The 19804-nt window shown below is 43.5% G+C and overlaps 1 protein-coding gene across 1 annotated transcript; it reads left to right on the top strand.

The window, feature by feature from the left end:
* Window positions 1-7: 7 nt before the first annotated feature.
* LOC110505057 (RNA polymerase II subunit B) lies at window positions 8-19132 on the top strand. Its single transcript, XM_036970257.2, has 24 exons — window positions 8-187; window positions 655-727; window positions 841-991; window positions 1098-1210; window positions 1322-1541; window positions 4049-4207; window positions 4307-4471; window positions 4564-4760; window positions 13071-13190; window positions 13354-13540; window positions 13668-13811; window positions 13989-14128; window positions 14254-14365; window positions 14503-14856; window positions 15050-15218; window positions 15342-15438; window positions 15521-15615; window positions 15761-16011; window positions 16715-16804; window positions 17132-17239; window positions 17520-17633; window positions 17743-17903; window positions 18148-18343; window positions 18651-19132. Exons 1-24 carry the CDS (start codon window positions 169-171, stop codon window positions 18738-18740), a joined length of 3525 nt encoding a protein of 1174 aa, XP_036826152.2. The 5' UTR covers window positions 8-168; the 3' UTR covers window positions 18741-19132.
* The last annotated feature ends 672 nt before the right edge of the window (window positions 19133-19804 follow it).

Genomic DNA, 19804 nt, shown 5'->3' with positions numbered 1-19804 from the left:
TAACTTTGATATAGGAAGTGACGTTCAGGCTTGACCATCGATATTTTATTTTGTGTGTTCATTTAGCAAAGTGTGTAACGTTAGACAGCGTTGAATCAGACACTGTTGATGATTTAAAAGTCCGTTTCTGCTTATTTATGCGAACACGAGAGGGAATCGGCAGTAACCATGTATGACCAAGATGAAGGTTTGTTGGTATTTCAGCCATTTGAGTCGAATGCGTTATTTTTTTTACATAATGTAGTTAGCTAGCTTGCTGCTAGCTATCTAGTTAGCATACAGGCTAATATGCGCATCACCAAGAATAGATAGCTACAATAGCTAGCTAGCATACTAGTGCTATGTAGCTTGCGAGGTTAACTAATTGCCTAGTTGATTAGTTGGCTGGTTTCACCAGACTAAACACCTAGCTATAATCACACTTTCAACTAGGCCTACTTATATGAAAATCACATCATGTCATGTTGAATAAACAAAGTTAGCAAGTCTTTGAGGTCTGCAGATTTAAAATATCTTTCTTTGTGTCTATCAGTTGTTGTGCTGTAGGAAACTCCATGAACTAGTTAGGGCCTTGGCTAATGTTATGTCACTGCGTCTATATGCACTTCTTTGATGTCTTTTCTGTGATCTGTTATCCAAATGCTGTGATCTCAGATATTCAATACGATGAGGATGAGGATGAAATCACCCCCGATTTATGGCAGGAAGCTTGCTGGATTGTTATCAGGTAAAATTATGCTCTTTACCTATCTCTCCTATTTTTGTTGTGTCCTCATGTAGCATACACTATGCAGTTTGCTTTTGTTCAAATGACACTATCCTCTCTGATGTGCCTTACAGTTCCTATTTTGATGAGAAGGGCCTGGTGCGACAGCAGCTGGACTCCTTTGACGAGTTCATCCAGATGTCTGTGCAGAGGATCGTGGAGGATGCCCCGCCCATTGACCTGCAGGCTGAGGCCCAGCACACCTCTGGTGAGGTGGAGGATCCGGTGAGTGACAGACAGGCACTTTCAGATATTCTGCTCCATGTATTGCCTCTCTCTACGAGGGCACTTACTAATGACCTGTTAACGCTCCCCTTTTGTTGCTCTACAGCCACGCTACTTGCTGAAGTTTGAGCAGATCTACCTTTCAAAACCCACTCACTGGGAAAGAGATGGAGCCCCGTCGCCTATGATGCCCAACGAGGCCAGACTCAGGAACCTTACGTAAGTTTGCTCATTTGGGGCCATACTTTTATCACGATAAATCTCCCTTGCACATCATTTGCGACCTTCAGTGCTGCCAGTGCCAACTAGGGCCACATCTGTATTATACAGGTACTCTGCTCCACTGTACGTGGACATCACCAAGACCATCATCAAGGAGGGTGAGGACCAGCTGCAGACCCAGCACCAGAAGACCTTCATCGGCAAGATCCCGATCATGCTGCGCTCCACCTACTGCCTGCTCAGCGGCCTGACAGACCGTGATCTGTGTGAGCTCAACGAGTGCCCACTGGACCCCGGGGGCTACTTCATCATCAATGGGTCAGAGAAGGTAAAAGGAGAAATAAAGTAGAGGGTGGACTTCAGGGCAGATTCCTGTATTTAGTCTATGTTTCAATCAGGATTGGGGAGTAACATATTATGAAAGAAATGTAATATGTTATGTTACCAGAAAAAATATTGTAATCAGATGAAAAAATTGCAAAATGAAAAAATTGCTTTTAGTAATTCAGAAAATATGTTTGTGTAAAAAATCTTTGACACCTTCCTGTTTTATCAATGATATTCAAATCAGCATTGAAAAAAGGTGCAAGTTTAGGTTTGTTCCGCCTGAGTGAGTCTGACCACAAGTCAAAGACCACTATGATGACACACTAAATGCATTTGAAGGATCACAAGAAAAAAGCAAGAATAGGCTTCTATAAGCTACAGTGGCTTCAGAAAGTATTCACGCCCCTTGACATTTTTCCACATGTTGTTGTGTTACAGCCTGAATTTAAAATTGATTAAATTGAGATTTGGTGTCACTGGCCTACACACAATACCCCATAATGTCAATGTGGAATTATGTTTTTAGAAATGTTTACAAATGAATTAAAAATCAAAAGCTGAAATTAGTCTAAGTATTCAACCCCTTATGTTATGGCAAGCCTAAATAAGTTCAGGACAAAACGGGTGCTTAAGTTGCATGGACTCTGTTTGCAATTGTAGTGTTTATCATAATTTACTTCATCTCTGTACCACACACATACAATTAATTATCTGTAAGTCAAGCAGGGAATTTCAAACACGGATTCAACCACAGAGACCAGGGAGGTTTTCCAGTGCCTTACTAAGACGGGCACCTATTGGTAGATTAAAATAAAAAGCAGACATTCAATTTCCCTTTGAGCATGGTGACGTTATTTATTATGCTTTGGATCAATACACTCAGTCACTACAAAGATACAGGCGTCCTTCCTTACTCCGTTGCCCGGGAGGAAGGAAACCGCTCAGGGATTTCACCATGAGGCCAATGGTGACGTTAAAACAGTTACAGAATGTAATGGCTGTAATAGAACTGAGGATGGATCAACAACATTATAGTTACTCTACAATACTAACTTAATTGACAGAGTGAAAAGAAGGAAGCCTGTACAGAATACAAATATTCCAAAACATGCATCCTGTTTGCAACCAGGCACTAAAGCAAATCTGCAAAAAAATGTGGCTAAGAAATTAACCTTATGTCCTGTTTGGGGCAAATCCAACACATCATGGAGTACCATTCTTAAAATGTTAAAGTATGGTGGTGGATGCATCATGTTGCTTGTCATCGGTATGGATGGTTATGCTTGTCTTCAGCAAGGACTAGGGAGTTTTTTGGGGGGGGATAAAAATAAACTGAATAGAGCTAAGCACAGGCAAATGCTGGTTGTCTGCTTGCCAACAGACACTGGGAGAAAAATTCACCCTTCAGCAGGACAATAACCTAAAATGCAAGGCCAAATATACTCTGGAATTTCTTAACAAGATAACATTGAATGTTCCTGAGTGGCCTAGTTACAGTTTGGACTCAAATAGGCATGCAAATTTATGACAAGACTTGAAACAATGATTGACAACCAACTTGACAGAGCTTGGAGAATTTAAAAAAATAAATAATCTGCAAATCTTGCACAATCCAGATGTGAAAAGCTCTTAGAGACTTACCCAGAAAGACTCACAGCTGTAATAGCTGCCAAAGGTGATTCTTACATGTAATGATCAGGGGTGTGAATACTTGTGTAAATGAGATTTCTGTTTAATTTTCAATAGATTTCATAAGATTTCTAAAAACAATTTTATTTTTGTATTTCAGGCTGTAACACAACAAAATGTGGAATAAGTTGAGGGCTTAATACTTTCTGAAGGCACTGTATCTCTTTAAATGGTCCTACTGCTGTCGGAAATTTAAAGATGATCCAATTTGAATAAATGCTTGGCGGTAAGGATGACAGCAGTGGTGTAGCCTACAAAATCATAAACAGAGTAGGTTAATAAGTCCTTTTTTGGTTATGCTCAGGTAAAACAGTTTGGCTAATCTGTGTTTCTATAATTACAAATCCTATTCTTAAAGATCAAGGTCTATTAAATGAATTGGAATGACTAGAAATCTGACAGACTTTGGTTTTTAATGTAAAGATATAGCCTAATCGTATTATTATCTGTAGTAGAAAGCAATGGGTTAGAAGAAGCCTACATAACCAACCCATAAAGTAAAATACCACCTCCATTTAAGGTCAACAATGTAAACTCTAACACTGATTTATCCTGCAGTAGATGTCGTTCAATTGGTAATATTCATTTTTGTCTTCTAATGCATCTTAAGGGGAAAGTCATCTGAAAGTAATCGGATTGTTACTGAGTTTAGGTAATCCAAAAGTTATGTTACTGATTACAGTTTTGGACAGGTAACTAGTAAACTGTAACAGATTACATTAAGAAAGGAACCTAGCCAACCCTGGTTTTAATGAGTGAGCACTAACACAAGCTTTTGCAATTGGGCTATTGATAGGAATTGCCTTGTTTGGTTTGCAGGTCCTGATCGCCCAGGAGAAGATGGCCACGAACACAGTGTACGTCTTCGCCAAGAAGGACTCAAAGTATGCGTACACAGGGGAGTGCCGCTCCTGCCTGGAAAACTCCTCGCGCCCCACCAGCTCCATCTGGGTCAGCATGATGGCCAGGGGAGGACAGGTGAGAAACAAATATACCTGGTCCTAAATTTACTGGCAAATTTGCTACCATCCCAGAGATTTACATGTCAACATTTTGTTTTGTTGCTTTTTCTCCCAGGGGGTGAAGAAAAGTGCCATTGGTCAGAGGATCGTGTCCACTCTGCCCTACATCAGACAGGAAGTGCCCATCATCATAGTGTTCCGAGCCCTGGGCTTTGTGTCCGACAGAGACATCCTGGAGCACATCATCTATGACTTTGACGACCCTGAGATGATGGAGATGGTAAATCTCTTGCCTAGGATGTTCTAGATACAGGAAACACCACACACACACACACACACACACTACTTATCTGACTTGCTGTGCTCCACCAGGTCAAACCATCCCTGGACGAGGCCTTTGTGATCCAGGAGCAGAACGTGGCGCTGAACTTCATCGGCTCTCGTGGTGCCAAGCCCGGTGTCACCAAGGAGAGGAGGATCAAGTACGCCAAAGAGGTGCTGCAGAAGGAGGTGCTCCCCCACGTCGGAGTCAGTGACTTCTGTGAGACCAAGAAGGCCTATTTCTTAGGGTGAGTATTTATTATGTTATATTAATGTAATGACCATGGAGCAGGCATTCCCAATCTGTTCCATTCCGGGGACCACCAAATCACTTCAATAAGCTCTTGAGGACAAAATATTTTGGGGACAGATTGCAGTTTATTGGGGGGAGGGGTAGTCCAAAATAGGGAAGGTTGGTCCAACTTTTTTCTCCTAGTTAATTTTTGCTCTTTTACAGGTTTTACTATATAATGTCTTCCATTCTATCCAAATGTCTTCATCCGCTTGCATGCACCCCTATATCAAGGTGGTGTGTCACTTCCTTTATGAACTCCGCTTTTCCATGTGCTAACTTTTACTGTTCCAAAGGTCAATACAGTCTAATGGTCTCTCCTGCCCTCTATCCACCATTTATAGTGACATTAGTGGTAGGTGGATCGTTTGTCCAGCTCTGCAACAGGCTAACGAGCAATTCTACCACATATAAAAGCATTCAAAGCTGTGTCAATGTTTAAATATAAATCCACAAGAATAAATAGCAGATAGGCAGCGGACAGGCCAGGTGCATCATTCAGTGGTGGGAAAAAGTACCCAATTTTCATACGGGAGTAAAAATACCTTAATAGAAAATGACTCGAGTGAAATTCACCCAGTAAAATACTACTTGAGTAAAAGTCAAAAGTATTTCGTTTTAAATATACTTAAGTATCAAAAGTAAAAGTCTAAATCATTTCAGAACCCTTATATTAAGCAAACCAGATGGCACAATGCCAGGGCCACACTCAAACAATCAGATATATACACTGCTCAAAAAAATAAAGGGAACACTTAAACAACACAATGTAACTCCAAGTCAATCACACTTCTGTGAAATCAAACTGTCCACAGCCCTCCATGTGCTCGCCAGAGGTAACCTGACTGCCATTAGGTACCGAGATGAGATCCTCAGACCCCTTGTGAGACCATATGCTGGTGCTGTTGGCCCTGGGTTCCTCCTAATGCAAGACAATGCTAGACCTCATGTGGCTGGAGTGTGTCAGCAGTTCCTGCAAGAGGAAGGCATTGCTGCTATGGACTGGTCCGCCCGTTCCCCAGACCTGAATCCAATTGAGTACATCTGGGACATCATGTCTCGCTCCATCCACCAACGCCACGTTGCACCACAGACTGTCCAGGAGTTGGCGGATGCTTTAGTCCAGGTCTGGGAGGAGATCCCTCAGGAGACCATCCCCCACCTCATCAGGAGCATGCCCAGGCGTTGTAGGGAGGTCATACAGGCACGTGGAGGCCACACACACTACTGAGCCTCATTTTGACTTGTTTTAAGGACATGACATCAAAGTTGGATCAGCCTGTAGTGTGGTTTTCCACTTTAATTTTGAGTGTGACTCCAAATTTTCTTATTAACAAACTATAGTTTTGGCAAGTCGGTTAGGACATCTACTTTGTGCATGACACAAGTAATTTTTCCAACAATTGTTTACAGACAGATTATTTCACTATATCACAATTTCAGTGGGTCAGAAATGTACATACACTAAGTTGACTGTGCCTTTAAACAGCTTGGAAAAATCCAGAAAATTATGTCATGGCTTTAGAAGCTTCTGATAGGATAATTGACATAATTTGAGTCAATTGGAGGTGTACTTCTGGATGTATTTCAAGGCCTACCTTCAAACTCAGTGCCTCTTTGCTTGACATCATGGGAAAATCAAAAGAAATCAGCCAAGAATTGTAGACCTCAACAAGTCTGGTTCATCCTTGGCTGCAATTTCCAAATACCTGAAGGTACCACGTACATCTGTACAAACAATAGTACGCAAGTATAAACACCATGGGACCACGCAGCCGTCATACCGCTCAGGAAGGAGACAAGTTATGTTTCCTAGAGATGAACATACTTTTGTGCGAAAAGTGCAAATCATTCCCAGAACAAGGTCTACCTTAAAAATCAATGCCTCTTTACCTGACATCATGGGAAAATCAAAATAAATCAGCCAAGACCTCAGAAAATAAATTGCAGACCTTTACAAGTCTGGTTCATCCTTGGGAGCCATTTCCAAATGCCTGAAGGTACCACGTTCATCTGTACAAACAATAGAATGCGAGTATAAACACCATGGGACCACACAGCTGTCATACTGCTCAGGTAAGGAGATGCGTTGTGTCTCCTAGAGATGAATGTACTTTGGTGCAACAAGTTAAAATCAATCCCAGAACAGCAGCAAATAACCTTGTGAAGACGCTGGAGGAAACGGTACAAAGTATCTATATCCACAGTAAAACGAGTCCTATATCGACATAACCTGAAAGGCCGCTCAGCAAGGAAGAAGCCACTGCTCCAAAACCGCCATAAAAAGCCAGACTACGGTTTGCAACTGCATATAAGGACAAAGATCGTACTTTTTGAAGAAATGAACTCTGGTCTGATGAAACAAAAATAGAACCATTTGGCCATAATGACCATCGTTATGTTTGGAGGAAAAAGGGGAGGCTTGCAAGCCGAAGAACACCATCCCAACTGTGAAGCACGGGGGTGGCAGCATCATGTTGTGGGGGTGCTTTGCTGCAGGGGGGACTGGTGCACTTCACAAAATAGATGGCATCATGAGGAAGGAAAATTATGTGGATATATTGAAGCAACATCTCAAGACATCAGTCGGGAAGTTAAAGCTTGGTCGCAAATGGGTCTTCCAAATGGACAATGACCCCAAGCATACTTTCAAAGTTGTGGCAAATGGGCTTAAGGACAACAAAGTCATGGTATTGGAGTGGCCATCACAATGCCCTGACCTCAATCCCGACGTTGTCTACCCGAGGGAACTGTCCGGCTGGCTCCTCCGGCGCAACGTTGCCTGGGCGCCCATCTGCGGCCTGCTAGCCGTTGGCTATCTTATCGGCTGCTATCTGAATAGACAATCGGACAATTTTTATTTTATTTTTATTTATTTATTTTTCTTCTTGGGCCTCTATAACTATATCTATTGTTTTTATTTTTGTTGTTGTGTGATTTGGATTCATCCCCTCTACCACACGGAAACCCACTAATCTACTTACGGAACGCAAGAGTTGGCTAATAACAGACCTCCATCTTATGCTAGCTTGCTCCTATGCTAGCTTGCTACCGATTTAGCTGTCTAAATCGCCGTGACCCCCAACCAACCTCTCCACTCACTGGACCCTTTTGATCACTCGACTGAGCATGCCTCTCCTTCATGTCAATATGCCTTGTCCATTGCTGTTCTGGTTAGTGTTTATTGGCTTATTTCACTGTAGAGCCTCTAGTCCTGCTCATTATACCTTATCCAACCTATTAGTTCCACCACCCACACATGCAATGACATCTCCTGGTTTCAATGATGTTTCTAGAGACAATATATCTCTCTTCATCACTCAATACCTAGGTTTACCTCCACTGTATTCACATCCTACCTTACCTTTGTCTGTACATTATACCTTGATGCTATTTTATCGCCCCCAGAAACCTCCTTTTACTCTCTGTTCCAGACGTTCTAAACGACCAATTCTTATTGCTTTTAGCCGCACCCTTATTCTACTCCTACTCTGTTCATCTGGCGATGTAGAGGTGAATCCAGGCCCTGCAGTGCCTAGCTCCACTCTTATTCCCCAGGCGCTCTCTTTTGACGACTTCTGTAACCGTAATAGCCTTGGTTTCATGCATGTTAACATTAGAAGCCTCCTCCCTAAGTTTGTTCTATTCACTGCTTTAGCACACTCTGCCAACCCGGATGTTCTAGCTGTGTCTGAATCCTGGCTTAGGAAGACCACCAAAAATTCAGACATTTTAATTCCAAACTACAACATTTTCAGACAAGATATAACTGCCAAAGGGGGCGGTGTTGCAATCTACTGCAAAGATAGCCTGCAGAGTTCTGTCCTACTATCCAGGTCTGTACCCAAACAATTTGAACTTCTACTTTTAAAAATCCACCTCTCTAAAAACAAGTCTCTCACCGTTGCCGCCTGCTATAGACCACCCTCTGCCCCCAGCTGTGCTCTGGACACCATATGTGAACTGATTGCCCCCCATCTATCTTCAGAGCTTGTGCTGCTAGGCGACCTAAATTGGAACATGCTTAACACCCCAGCCATCCTACAATCTAAACTTGATGCCCTCAACCTCACACAAATTATCAATGAACCTACCAGGTACCTCCCCAAAGCCTTAAACACGGGCACCCTCATAGATATCATCCTAACCAACTTGCCCTCTAAATACACCTCTGCTGTTTTCAACCAAGATCTCAGCGATCACTGCCTCATTGCCTGCATCCGTAATGGGTCAGCGGTCAAACGACCTCCACTCATCACTGTAAAACGCTCCCTGAAACACTTCAGCGAGCAGGCCTTTCTAATCGACCTGGCCGGGGTATCCTGGAAGGATATTGATCTCATCCCGTCAGTAGAGGATGCCTGGATATTTTTTTTAAATGACTTCCTAACCATCTTAAATAAACATGCCCCATTCAAGAAATTTAGAACCAGGAATAGATAAAGCCCGTGGTTCTCCCCAGACCTGACTGCCCTTAACCAACAAAAAAACATCCTATGGCGTTCTGCATTAGCATCGAACAGCCCCCGTGATATGCAGCTGTTCAGGGAAGCTAGAAACCATTATACACAGGCAGTTAGAAAAGCCAAGGCTAGCTTTTTCAAGCAGAAATTTGCTTCCTGCAACACTAACTCAAAAAAGTTCTGGGACACTGTAAAGTCCATGGAGAATAAGAACCCCTCCTCCCAGCTGCCCACTGCACTGAAGATAGGAAACACTGTCACCACTGATAAATCCACCATAATTGAGAATTTCAATAAGCATTTTTCTACGGCTGGCCATGCTTTCCACCTGGCTACTCCTACCCCGGTCAACAGCACTGCACCCCCCACAACAACTCGCCCAAGCCTCCACCATTTCTCCTTCTCCCAAATCTGCTCAGCTGATGTTCTGAATGAGCTGCAAAATCTGGACCCCTACAAATCAGCCGGGCTAGACAATCTGGACCCTTTCTTTCTAAAATTATCTGCCAAAATTGTTGCCACCCCTATTACTAGCCTGCACAACCTCTTTCGTGTCGTCTGAGATTCCCAAAGATTGGAAAGCAGCTGCGGTCATCCCCCTCTTCAAAGGGGGTGACACTCTTGACCCAAACTGCTACAGACCTATATCTATCCTACCATGCCTTTCTAAGGTCTTCGAAAGCCAAGTCAACAAACAGATTACCGACCATTTCGAATCTCACCATACCTTCTCTGCTATGCAATCTGGTTTCAGAGCTGGTCATGGGTGCACCTCAGCCACGCTCAAGGTCCTAAATGATATCTTAACCGCCATCGATAAGAAACATTTCTGTGCAGCCGTATTCATTGATCTGGCCAAGGCTTTCGACTCTGTCAATCACCACATCCTCATCGGCAGACTCGACAGCCTTGGTTTCTCAAATGATTGCCTCGCCTGGTTCACCAACTACTTCTCTGATAGAGTTGTGTGTCAAATCGGAGGGTCTGCTGTCCGGACCTCTGGCAGTCTCTATGGGGGTGCCACAGGGTTAAATTCTTGGACCGACTCTCTTCTCTGTATACATCAATGAGGTCGCTCTTGCTGCTGGTGAGTCTCTGATCCACCTCTACGCAGACGACACCATTCTGTATACTTCTGGCCCTTCTTTGGACACTGTGTTAACAACCCTCCAGACAAGCTTCAATGCCATACAACTCTCTTTCTGTGGCCTCCAATTGCTCTTAAATACAAGTAAAACTAAATGCATGCTCTTCAACCGATCGCTACCTGTACCTACCCGCCTGTCCAACATTACTACTCTGGACGGCTCCGACTTAGAATACGTGGACAACTACAAATACTTAGGTGTCTGGTTAGACTGTAAACTCTCCTTCCAGACCCATATCAAACATCTCCAATCCAAAGTTAAATCTAGAATTGGCTTCCTATTTCGCAACAAAGCATCCTTCACTCATGCTGCCAAACATACCCTTGTAAAACTGACCATCCTACCAATCCTCGACTTTGGCGATGTCATTTACAAAATAGCCTCCAATACCCTACTCAACAAATTGGATGCAGTCTATCACAGTGCAATCCGTTTTGTCACCAAAGCCCCATATACTACCCACCATTGCGACCTGTACGCTCTCGTTGGCTGGCCCTCGCTTCATACTCGTCGCCAAACCCACTGGCTCCATGTCATCTACAAGACCCTGCTAGGTAAAGTCCCCCCTTATCTCAGCTCGCTGGTCACCATTGCATCTCCCACCTGTAGCACACGCTCCAGCAGGTATATCTCTCTAGTCACCCCCAAAACCAATTCTTTCTTTGGCCGCCTCTCCTTCCAGTTCTCTGCTGCCAATGACTGGAATGAACTACAAAAATCTCTGAAACTGGAAACACTTATCTCCCTCACTAGCTTTAAGCACCAACTGTCAGAGCAGCTCACAGATTACTGCACCTGTACATAGCCCACCTATAATTTAGCCCAAACAACTACCTCTTTCCCTACTGTATTTAATTAATTTATTTATTTTGCTCCTTTGCACCCCCATTATTTGTATTTCTACTTTGCACATTCTCCCATTGCAAATCTACCGTTCCAGTGTTTTACTTGCTATATTGTATCTACTTTGCCACCATGGCCTTTTTGCCTTTACCTCCCTTATCTCACCTCATTTGCTCACATCGTATATAGACTTGTTCATACTGTATTATTGACTGTATGTTTGTTTTACTCCATGTGTAACTCTGTGTCGTTGTATGTGTCGAACTGCTTTGCTTTATCTTGGCCAGGTCGCAATTGTAAATGAGAACTTGTTCTCAACTTGCCTACCTGGTTAAATAAAGGTTAAATAAATAAATAAAAAATCCCATAGACAATCTGTTGGCAGAACTGAAAAAGCGTGTGTGAGCAAGAAGGCCTACAAACCTGACTCAGTTAAACCAGCTCTGGGCCAAATTCACCCAACTTATTGTGGGAAGCTTGTGGAAGGCTACCTGAAACGTTTGACCCAAGTTAAACAATTTAAAGGCAATGCTACCAAATACTAATTGAGTGTATGTAAACTTCTGACCCACTGGGAATGTGATGAAAGCTGAAATAAATAATTCTCTCTACTATTATTCTGACATTTCACATTGTTAAAATAAAGTGATGATCCTAACTGACCTAAGACAGGGAATGTTTACTAGGATTAAATGTCAGGAATTGTGTAAAATTGAGTTCAAATGTATTTGGCTAAGGTGTATGTGAACTTTAGATTTCAACTGTATGCTACCGGCAGGCCTAGTTATTCAGGAATCTTAACACACGTTCGGCCTCCTCTCCAAGCCTAGTGGCTATTCCTCGCGCACCTAGAGCCGAAAGCTTCACTGTGGTGGAAATATTTATCATTTCACTTTTTAAAATGTGTTACCTTTTTTGTATGTGGCATTAACACAACCAGTCACAATGTTTTAATCTGATTAGGCTACTTCAAAAGTCTCCTGTAGGAATGCGCAGATTCAGAACATCTCTATAGAGACTTGAAAATAGCTGTGCAGCAATGCTCCCCATCCAACCTGACAGAGCTTGAGAGGATCTGCAGAGAAGAATGGGACATGGGTGTGTTTTCTGTTGAGATTGACGTAGTCTATTTATTGTGGTGTTGAAAACGCAAACCACGATATTGAAGTGCTCGTATTCGTATGTTTTGTTTATTGGTTGTGTGGTGCATTGGCACATAAACCTGTTGGTGAGAAAAAATGTATATATTTTATATAATTATAAATATGGCGTAAAAATGTTGAAAATCTGATTCCACCCTAGCTGATCACTGTCTGCAAGCGGCTCTGATCGTGAAGTAATGAAACCGGCAGGGAGAGTGCGATCATCTGTGGTGGTCGGCGAATCTTCTGACCAGCAGCCCTGCATGGCATCGAACTGTGCCACAAAAGCATGCTGAAGTGGCGAAGTCGATATCCACGTTTATAAACGCAGTTATTGTTATTTGTGGTCTAAAACATTATTTTAGGGGAGGGTCACCTGAAAATATTTTATTACAGATGGATGTCTGTTAAACGGTTTGCGTTGTGAAAAGTAATATAAAATTGTATATAACACTGCAATATGAATCTTTTTTTTTATTTTATTACAAACTTTGTTGACCACAGGTTGAAACCACTGCCATAGAGATCGTGTAACTCACCAGGTCTCTGTTGGACATTCTTTATGTAATTCTACGGTTATGACGGCGTTCTGTTACTTCATGCAATGGTCTTTTATGTTGTTGCTGGACGTATCGATGTAACTCGGTGGTGTATCTGTGTCTGTTTGCAGGTACATGGTCCACAGACTCCTATTAGCGGCCCTGGGCAGAAGAGAGCTGGACGACAGGGATCACTATGGCAACAAGAGACTAGACTTGGCTGGACCGCTGTTGGCTTTCCTGTTCCGTGGGTAAGTCCTAAAGAAACGCTTCTATAAAATGGCTAGAAAGCTTTCATTTCAGATGTAAGTGCAACTTTTTGTAAACCGCACTCCTATCCAAACTGAGCATTTGGTGAATATGTATGGAAGCTTCTTTTTTATTTATTTTTTTCATTTGTTTGGACCCATTTAGAATGTTCAAGAACCTGCTGAAAGAGATTCGCATCTACGCCCAAAAGTTTATTGACCGAGGGAAGGACTTCAACCTGGAGTTGGCCATCAAGACACGAATCATCTCCGACGGCCTGAAGTACTCTCTGGCCACGGGGAACTGGGGTGACGTCAAGAAGGCCCATCAGGCCAGAGCTGGAGTGTCCCAGGTAACACAGGGCAGAACACATATGGTACACATCCCTATATAGTTACAGCTTAGTTTGCCGTTATGCTGCGAAAATATGATTTTGTTTATCGCCATTAAAAATTACAACATTCCTTGTCTGTTTTTAGGTGCTGAACCGCTTGACCTTCGCCTCCACCCTCTCTCACCTTCGTCGTGTGAACTCCCCCATCGGTAGGGACGGCAAGCTAGCCAAGCCCCGGCAGCTTCACAACACGCTGTGGGGCATGGTGTGCCCTGCTGAGACCCCAGAGGTATGCCCGACACCACTCCAAATCACATATATGTTCCTTTTCAAGAGGGTCAGTTGTTGTATGATGCCAAATTGTAATGTTACCCACAAGGAGCTAAGCTCTCACTTAGTGTTGAAAGTGTTGTCCCTGCTTATTTTGTCCCCCATTTTTATGTCCCCTCCCTGTCTTATTTCCCAGGGTCATGCTGTAGGCCTAGTGAAGAACCTGGCCCTCATGGCCTACATCTCTGTGGGCTCCCAGCCCTCTCCCATCCTGGAGTTCTTGGAGGAGTGGAGCATGGAGAACCTGGAGGAGATCTCACCGGCAGCCATTGCGGAGTGAGTCCAGCAGATGGCAGCACACTGCTCTTTATTAATACAGAAACACATTGTCATGTCTCTGAAAAGTTTGTCAACCCATTTTTATCTGCCTTTGATGTTTTCCATTAATTCTACCCTAACAGTGCCACAAAGATCTTTGTCAATGGCTGTTGGGTGGGCATACACAAGGACCCAGAGCAGCTGATGAACACACTGAGGAAACTGAGGAGGCAGATGGACATCATTGTGTCTGAGGTAAGAGAATTTTTCCAGATTTTCAGGACTTTTCTGACATTTTCATTATTTTATTATTAAATTAACCTACACATAAAAACCCAATATCCCCTTTTTCAGGTGTTCTATTTTCTCATACACTATTACCCGTTTTCTAGGTGTCCATGATCAGAGACATCCGAGAGAGGGAGATCCGCATCTACACGGACGCCGGGAGGATCTGTCGTCCTCTGCTGATCGTAGAGAAGCAGAAGCTGCTGCTGAAGAGGAGACACATCGACCAGCTGAAGGAGAGGGAGTACAACAACTACAGTTGGCAGGACCTGGTGGCCAGCGGCGTGGTGGAGTACATCGACACTCTGGAGGAGGAGACTGTAATGCTGGCCATGACCCCTGACGACCTCCAGGAGAAGGGCGTGGCCTACTGTTCTACATACAGCCACTGTGAGATCCACCCCTCCATGATCCTGGGAGTCTGTGCTTCCATCATCCCCTTCCCCGATCACAACCAGGTACAGCAACAAAGAAATAACATGCTCCTAAAATAGGTTCTTATTGGGGCTGATTTTGAATAGATGCAATGGCAAGAGACTGTTAATATCTATGCTATGAAACATCCTACATTTTAAGATTTTTATCTATCCATTTGAACTGTAAATCAATGAATAAATCCCCCCCCCCCCCCACACACCTTTTCCTATGTAGTCTCCCAGAAACACATACCAGTCTGCTATGGGTAAACAAGCCATGGGTGTGTACATCACCAACTTCCACGTGCGGATGGACACCCTGGCCCATGTGCTCTACTACCCCCAGAAACCCTTAGTCACCACCCGCTCTATGGAGTACCTACGTTTCAGAGAGCTCCCTGCAGGTGAGAGCTGGAGCACTGCAGAATTGGCAGCCAATTACACTTTTTTTTTCAACTCTGACCTAAAAATGTCTGCCGTTTTTCTAGTTCTGGCTCGTTGAAATCCTCCATTTGTGCTTGGTTTAGGTATCAACTCGATTGTGGCTATTGCGGCGTACACTGGCTACAACCAGGAGGACTCTGTCATCATGAACCGCTCTGCGGTGGACCGTGGATTCTTCAGGTTTGTGCTGTGATTTGAAGACCTGCACTTTGCTGTGAAAATGACTTAAGACAAAATGTGTAAATAAGTGTTTTTATTTCAGGTCTGTGTTCTACCGCTCCTACAAAGAGCAGGAGTCAAAGAAAGGCTTCGATCAGGAGGAAATCTTTGAAAAACCCACACGCGAAACCTGTTCGGGTACGTCCTAGGCATCTTGGCATCTTAAAAATATAAAGGAGTCAGCCATTAAACCAGAGCCTACTATTTCCATCATCTCAACTTCTATTAAATTGGCAAAGATAATTTCCCATTGAACAACCCAATGGTCCTCCCTTTCCCCCAGGCATGAGGCACGCCATTTACGACAAGCTGGACGACGACGGCTTGATAGCTCCCGGAGTGCGTGTCTCCGGCGAGGACGTCATCATCGGCAAGACGGTGACCCTGCCGGAGAGCGACGATGAGCTGGACAGCACCAACCGGCGCTACACCAAGAGGGACTGCAGCACCTTCCTCCGCACCAGCGAGACGGGCATCGTGGACCAAGTCATGGTCACCCTCAACCAGGAGGGCTACAAGTTCTGCAAGATTAGGGTGTGTCCTGAGTCCTCTAGATTTTCCCAGTAGTGACATTTTGACAACGCGGGTAGTAGTCTGTAAAAAATGTAACAACAAGCATGGTAACAAATTACTCCTGTTGACAGCTCTACTTCTCATTTGTCAAGTTTAGGGTAGGCAGGAATTACATCCACAGTAGGGGCAGGTTTGAATTAACCATGACTTGAGTTTCACAAGCAGAAGTGTGTGTGTGTGTGTGTGTGTGTAACCTTTATTTAACTTGGCAAGTCAGTTAAGAACAAATTATTTCCAATGACGACCTACCAGGGAACAGTGGGTTAAATGCCTTGTTTAAGGTCAGAACGACAGATTTTTTACCTTGTCAGCTTGGGGATTCGATCCAGCAATTATTATTGGCCCAACGTTTCTAACCACTAGGCTACCTGCCCCCCCCCCCCCTCCCCCCTCCTTCCATAGAAGCAACAAGACAAAGAAGCCAAATCAGAGTTGTTGACAGATTTGACTAATTAAAACATGGACTCCACTGACAGAATATTGCACCCTCTATCCTTACTGCACAGCTAGAAACACCCAGCATTTTGCTACACCTGCAAATAACATCTGCTGTATGTGACAAATAAAGTTAGATTTGAAGGTTATGAGGCCTCCTTACACATGCCACTCATCTGCCTACTTGTGGCAGGATTTAACTTGACTCCATGTATTTTTTTCTTGCAAGGTTCGTTCTGTTCGTATCCCTCAGATCGGTGACAAGTTTGCCAGTCGACACGGGCAGAAGGGTACCTGTGGTATTCAGTACAGACAGGAGGTGAAGTATTAGACATGTTCCTCATGCCTCGTCTACCGACTCCTCACTAGACTACACCGTGTGTCATTGAGCCAGGCTGTCTGGTCAATTGTCTAGAGACGCATTGTGTTTAGACTGAACATAAATACAAAACAAAGGTCTCTTCACAGGAAATGCTAAGCAACATCCCAGAAGGAGTATGTACTATAAAACTGATTTGAAATATAACATGGAAGAATGTTCCTGTCAGAGGATATCCCTTAGATGAACTGGTTCCGAAAATTGGAACCCACGTGCAGAAGTCTCTGTAAAGTCAACTATGTCCATTGTTTCCGATGCTTTCCGCAGGACATGCCCTTCACTTGCGAGGGAATTACCCCAGACATCATCATCAACCCGCACGCCATCCCCTCTCGTATGACAGTCGGCCATTTGATCGAGTGCCTGCAGGGCAAGGTACTGTCGCCTGTCTGACTCCTCCACCCACTTCAACTTTTACTCCCTTTTACGAGACCTCTTAATGTGACCGTAAAGTGATCATAAGTAAAAACCAATAGGATTGTCTGTCGTCTAGATTAGATCTTTTACAAATGTCAAAGGTCAGCGAGAATTTGTTAAATAAAAAAAAATGAAGCGGAGCATTTTATTTTTTTAGATGTCATGTAAATCAAGTGCTGCGGATGGCAGTTATCTTGTAGCAACGTTTCCACCTTCCCGCCCTCCTTTCACCTTGTAGGTTTCAGCCAACAAAGGGGAGATTGGTGACGCCACGCCTTTCAACGATGCGGTCAATGTGCAGAAAGTCTCCAACCTGCTGTCTGAATACGGATATCACCTGAGGGGCAACGAGGTCAGGACGTCAGCCTCCTTTACCATTCACATCCTACTTTTCTATAGGAGCTACTTGACACTAGTCTGTCTAGAGATTCCAATTGACTGGCTTCGTCTTTCCCCTCTAGGTGTTGTACAACGGCTTCACCGGCCGTAAGATTACCTCTCAGATCTTCCTCGGGCCCACATACTACCAGCGCCTGAAGCACATGGTGGACGATAAGATCCACTCTCGGGCCCGAGGCCCAGTCCAGATCCTCAACAGACAGCCCATGGAGGGCAGATCACGGTAAGAACACTAATAAATATTTTAACGTCTGACTTTTTCCCCTTTTATGGCACTATGTGAGTGCACTGGGTATGCATTTCTGAGCTCGTATTCATAAAGCAACTTTTTAAGTAGGAGCTGATCTATGATCAGTTCTGTCTTTTTAGATGATAATAAAAGCACTAGATCCTCGATCAGATGCTTTGTTAATACAGGCCCTGGTTTTGGCCCACTTTACTAACCGTGCTGTCATCTGTCCACCCAGTGACGGAGGTCTTCGTTTTGGGGAGATGGAGCGCGATTGTCAGATAGCCCACGGCGCGGCTCAGTTCCTGCGTGAGAGGCTGTTCGAGGCGTCCGACCCCTACCAGGTCCACGTCTGCAACCTATGTGGCCTCATGGCCATCGCCAACACCCGCACGCACACCTACGAGTGCAGGGGCTGTCGCAACAAAACACAGGTACGTGTCAACACCACCACCAGTGTCCCTGTTATCCCTGTTTTTATTTTATTTGTTTATTTCATTTCACATTTATTTAACATGGTTTATGCTTAGGTCGGCCTATTAATTTGTTGTTACTACCTTTTATTACAGTAACTATGTCAATTCTGATTCTAACTACAATACAGTATAGTGAAATGTGTCCTTATAGATTAGTGTTCAAAAATGACTAGCCTATAAAAAATCTTAACTCTGGGCCTCTATAGCCTTAGTTTTGTTTCTGAAGATTTATTGATTAAGATAATGTACAATGTAACCTTTTCAGATCTCCCTGGTCAGAATGCCGTACGCCTGCAAGCTGCTCTTCCAGGAGCTCATGTCCATGAGTATCGCCCCTCGTATGATGACCAGTTAGGAGCACTACCGAGCCCCTTTTCGAGTCGACGGGAATTCAATTATGTGTGGAAGGAATGTCGAGGACATCACTTATCTCTACAGTGGGAGAGCTGAATGCAACAGTCAACTTGTTTTGATGCTAATGGTCAGGCTTGTGTTTTTGTCTGCAAAAGTATTTTTGTTGTGATATCACAGTTTTGGAAAAGAAGGAAGATCGTCTGTTATTTTTGTAAAACTAGAATAAATGTTTATTAATGTGCTGTCACACTGTATTTTTTTAATTCTGTGTTTTGTAGCTAGCTTGATCTGGATTTGAAAAACTGAGATGTTATATTTCTGTCACACTTTAAAAAGCTCTGTGCAGAACTCTTGATCATGTAATATCGAAATAACAACAAAAAATAACCACAAGTCAATGTTTGTATTTATTAGTGATGTACAGCACCTGTCACACAGTAATAACATCTAGTGTTAGTAAACCATACACCAACGTGAATACAGCAAATTCATACATACAGCTTAAGTCTGGGGGAAACTAGAAACATTTGGTAAAAGCAATGTCCGCTGGCCTCTTCATTGGAGTTGCAGACTTTTAGCACCGAAAGTGGATCTCTACATTCCATCATAAATCCTCCTTTTTCTACACCATTTTATACCTGTCGGTTACTCAATATGCCCTACAGTACATCCCCAGACATCTGCCACGGTTTGGATTGGTAGCTAAACCCGTAGTATGCGAGTACTGGGATTATATGAATGCAAGCGGGTTCTGAGTTTGGTTTTCCTTCCTCTAATTCCTGATCACTCACTCCACACATTGGCTTTTGCAAAGGCATGTCTTTATGGCTTGTCAAGGGAAAGAATGATTTGTGTACTTTTCAGGGGGTCCAAAAAATAATCTTGGTACATTAGAAATAAAAAAAAAAATATAATTTCAAATGTAAGATTTATTCAAATTCATGTGTTTTTTCACATGACAATTTTAGTAAGGGTAATTGTTTTATGCCTGGGTATCTATGATTCTGCCTTGCCCACAGGGCCAAACTACTGCATTTGTGGCCCCCGGGAACCGGCCTCCATTTT

This window comes from Oncorhynchus mykiss, chromosome 25 (genome assembly GCF_057628025.1).
Source record: "Oncorhynchus mykiss isolate SJ-2025 chromosome 25, ASM5762802v1, whole genome shotgun sequence".
NCBI lineage: Eukaryota > Metazoa > Chordata > Actinopteri > Salmoniformes > Salmonidae > Oncorhynchus > Oncorhynchus mykiss.
This window is presented reverse-complemented; position numbering and strand designations above follow the sequence as displayed.

Bases quoted from the DNA above. Each gene is read 5' to 3' on its own strand.
- LOC110505057 (XM_036970257.2), top strand. The intron at 1,211-1,321 runs GTAAGTTTGCTC...TGTATTATACAG, and splicing joins GCCAGACTCAGGAACCTTAC to GTACTCTGCTCCACTGTACG. The intron at 15,219-15,341 runs GTGAGAGCTGGA...TGCTTGGTTTAG, and splicing joins TTTCAGAGAGCTCCCTGCAG to GTATCAACTCGATTGTGGCT.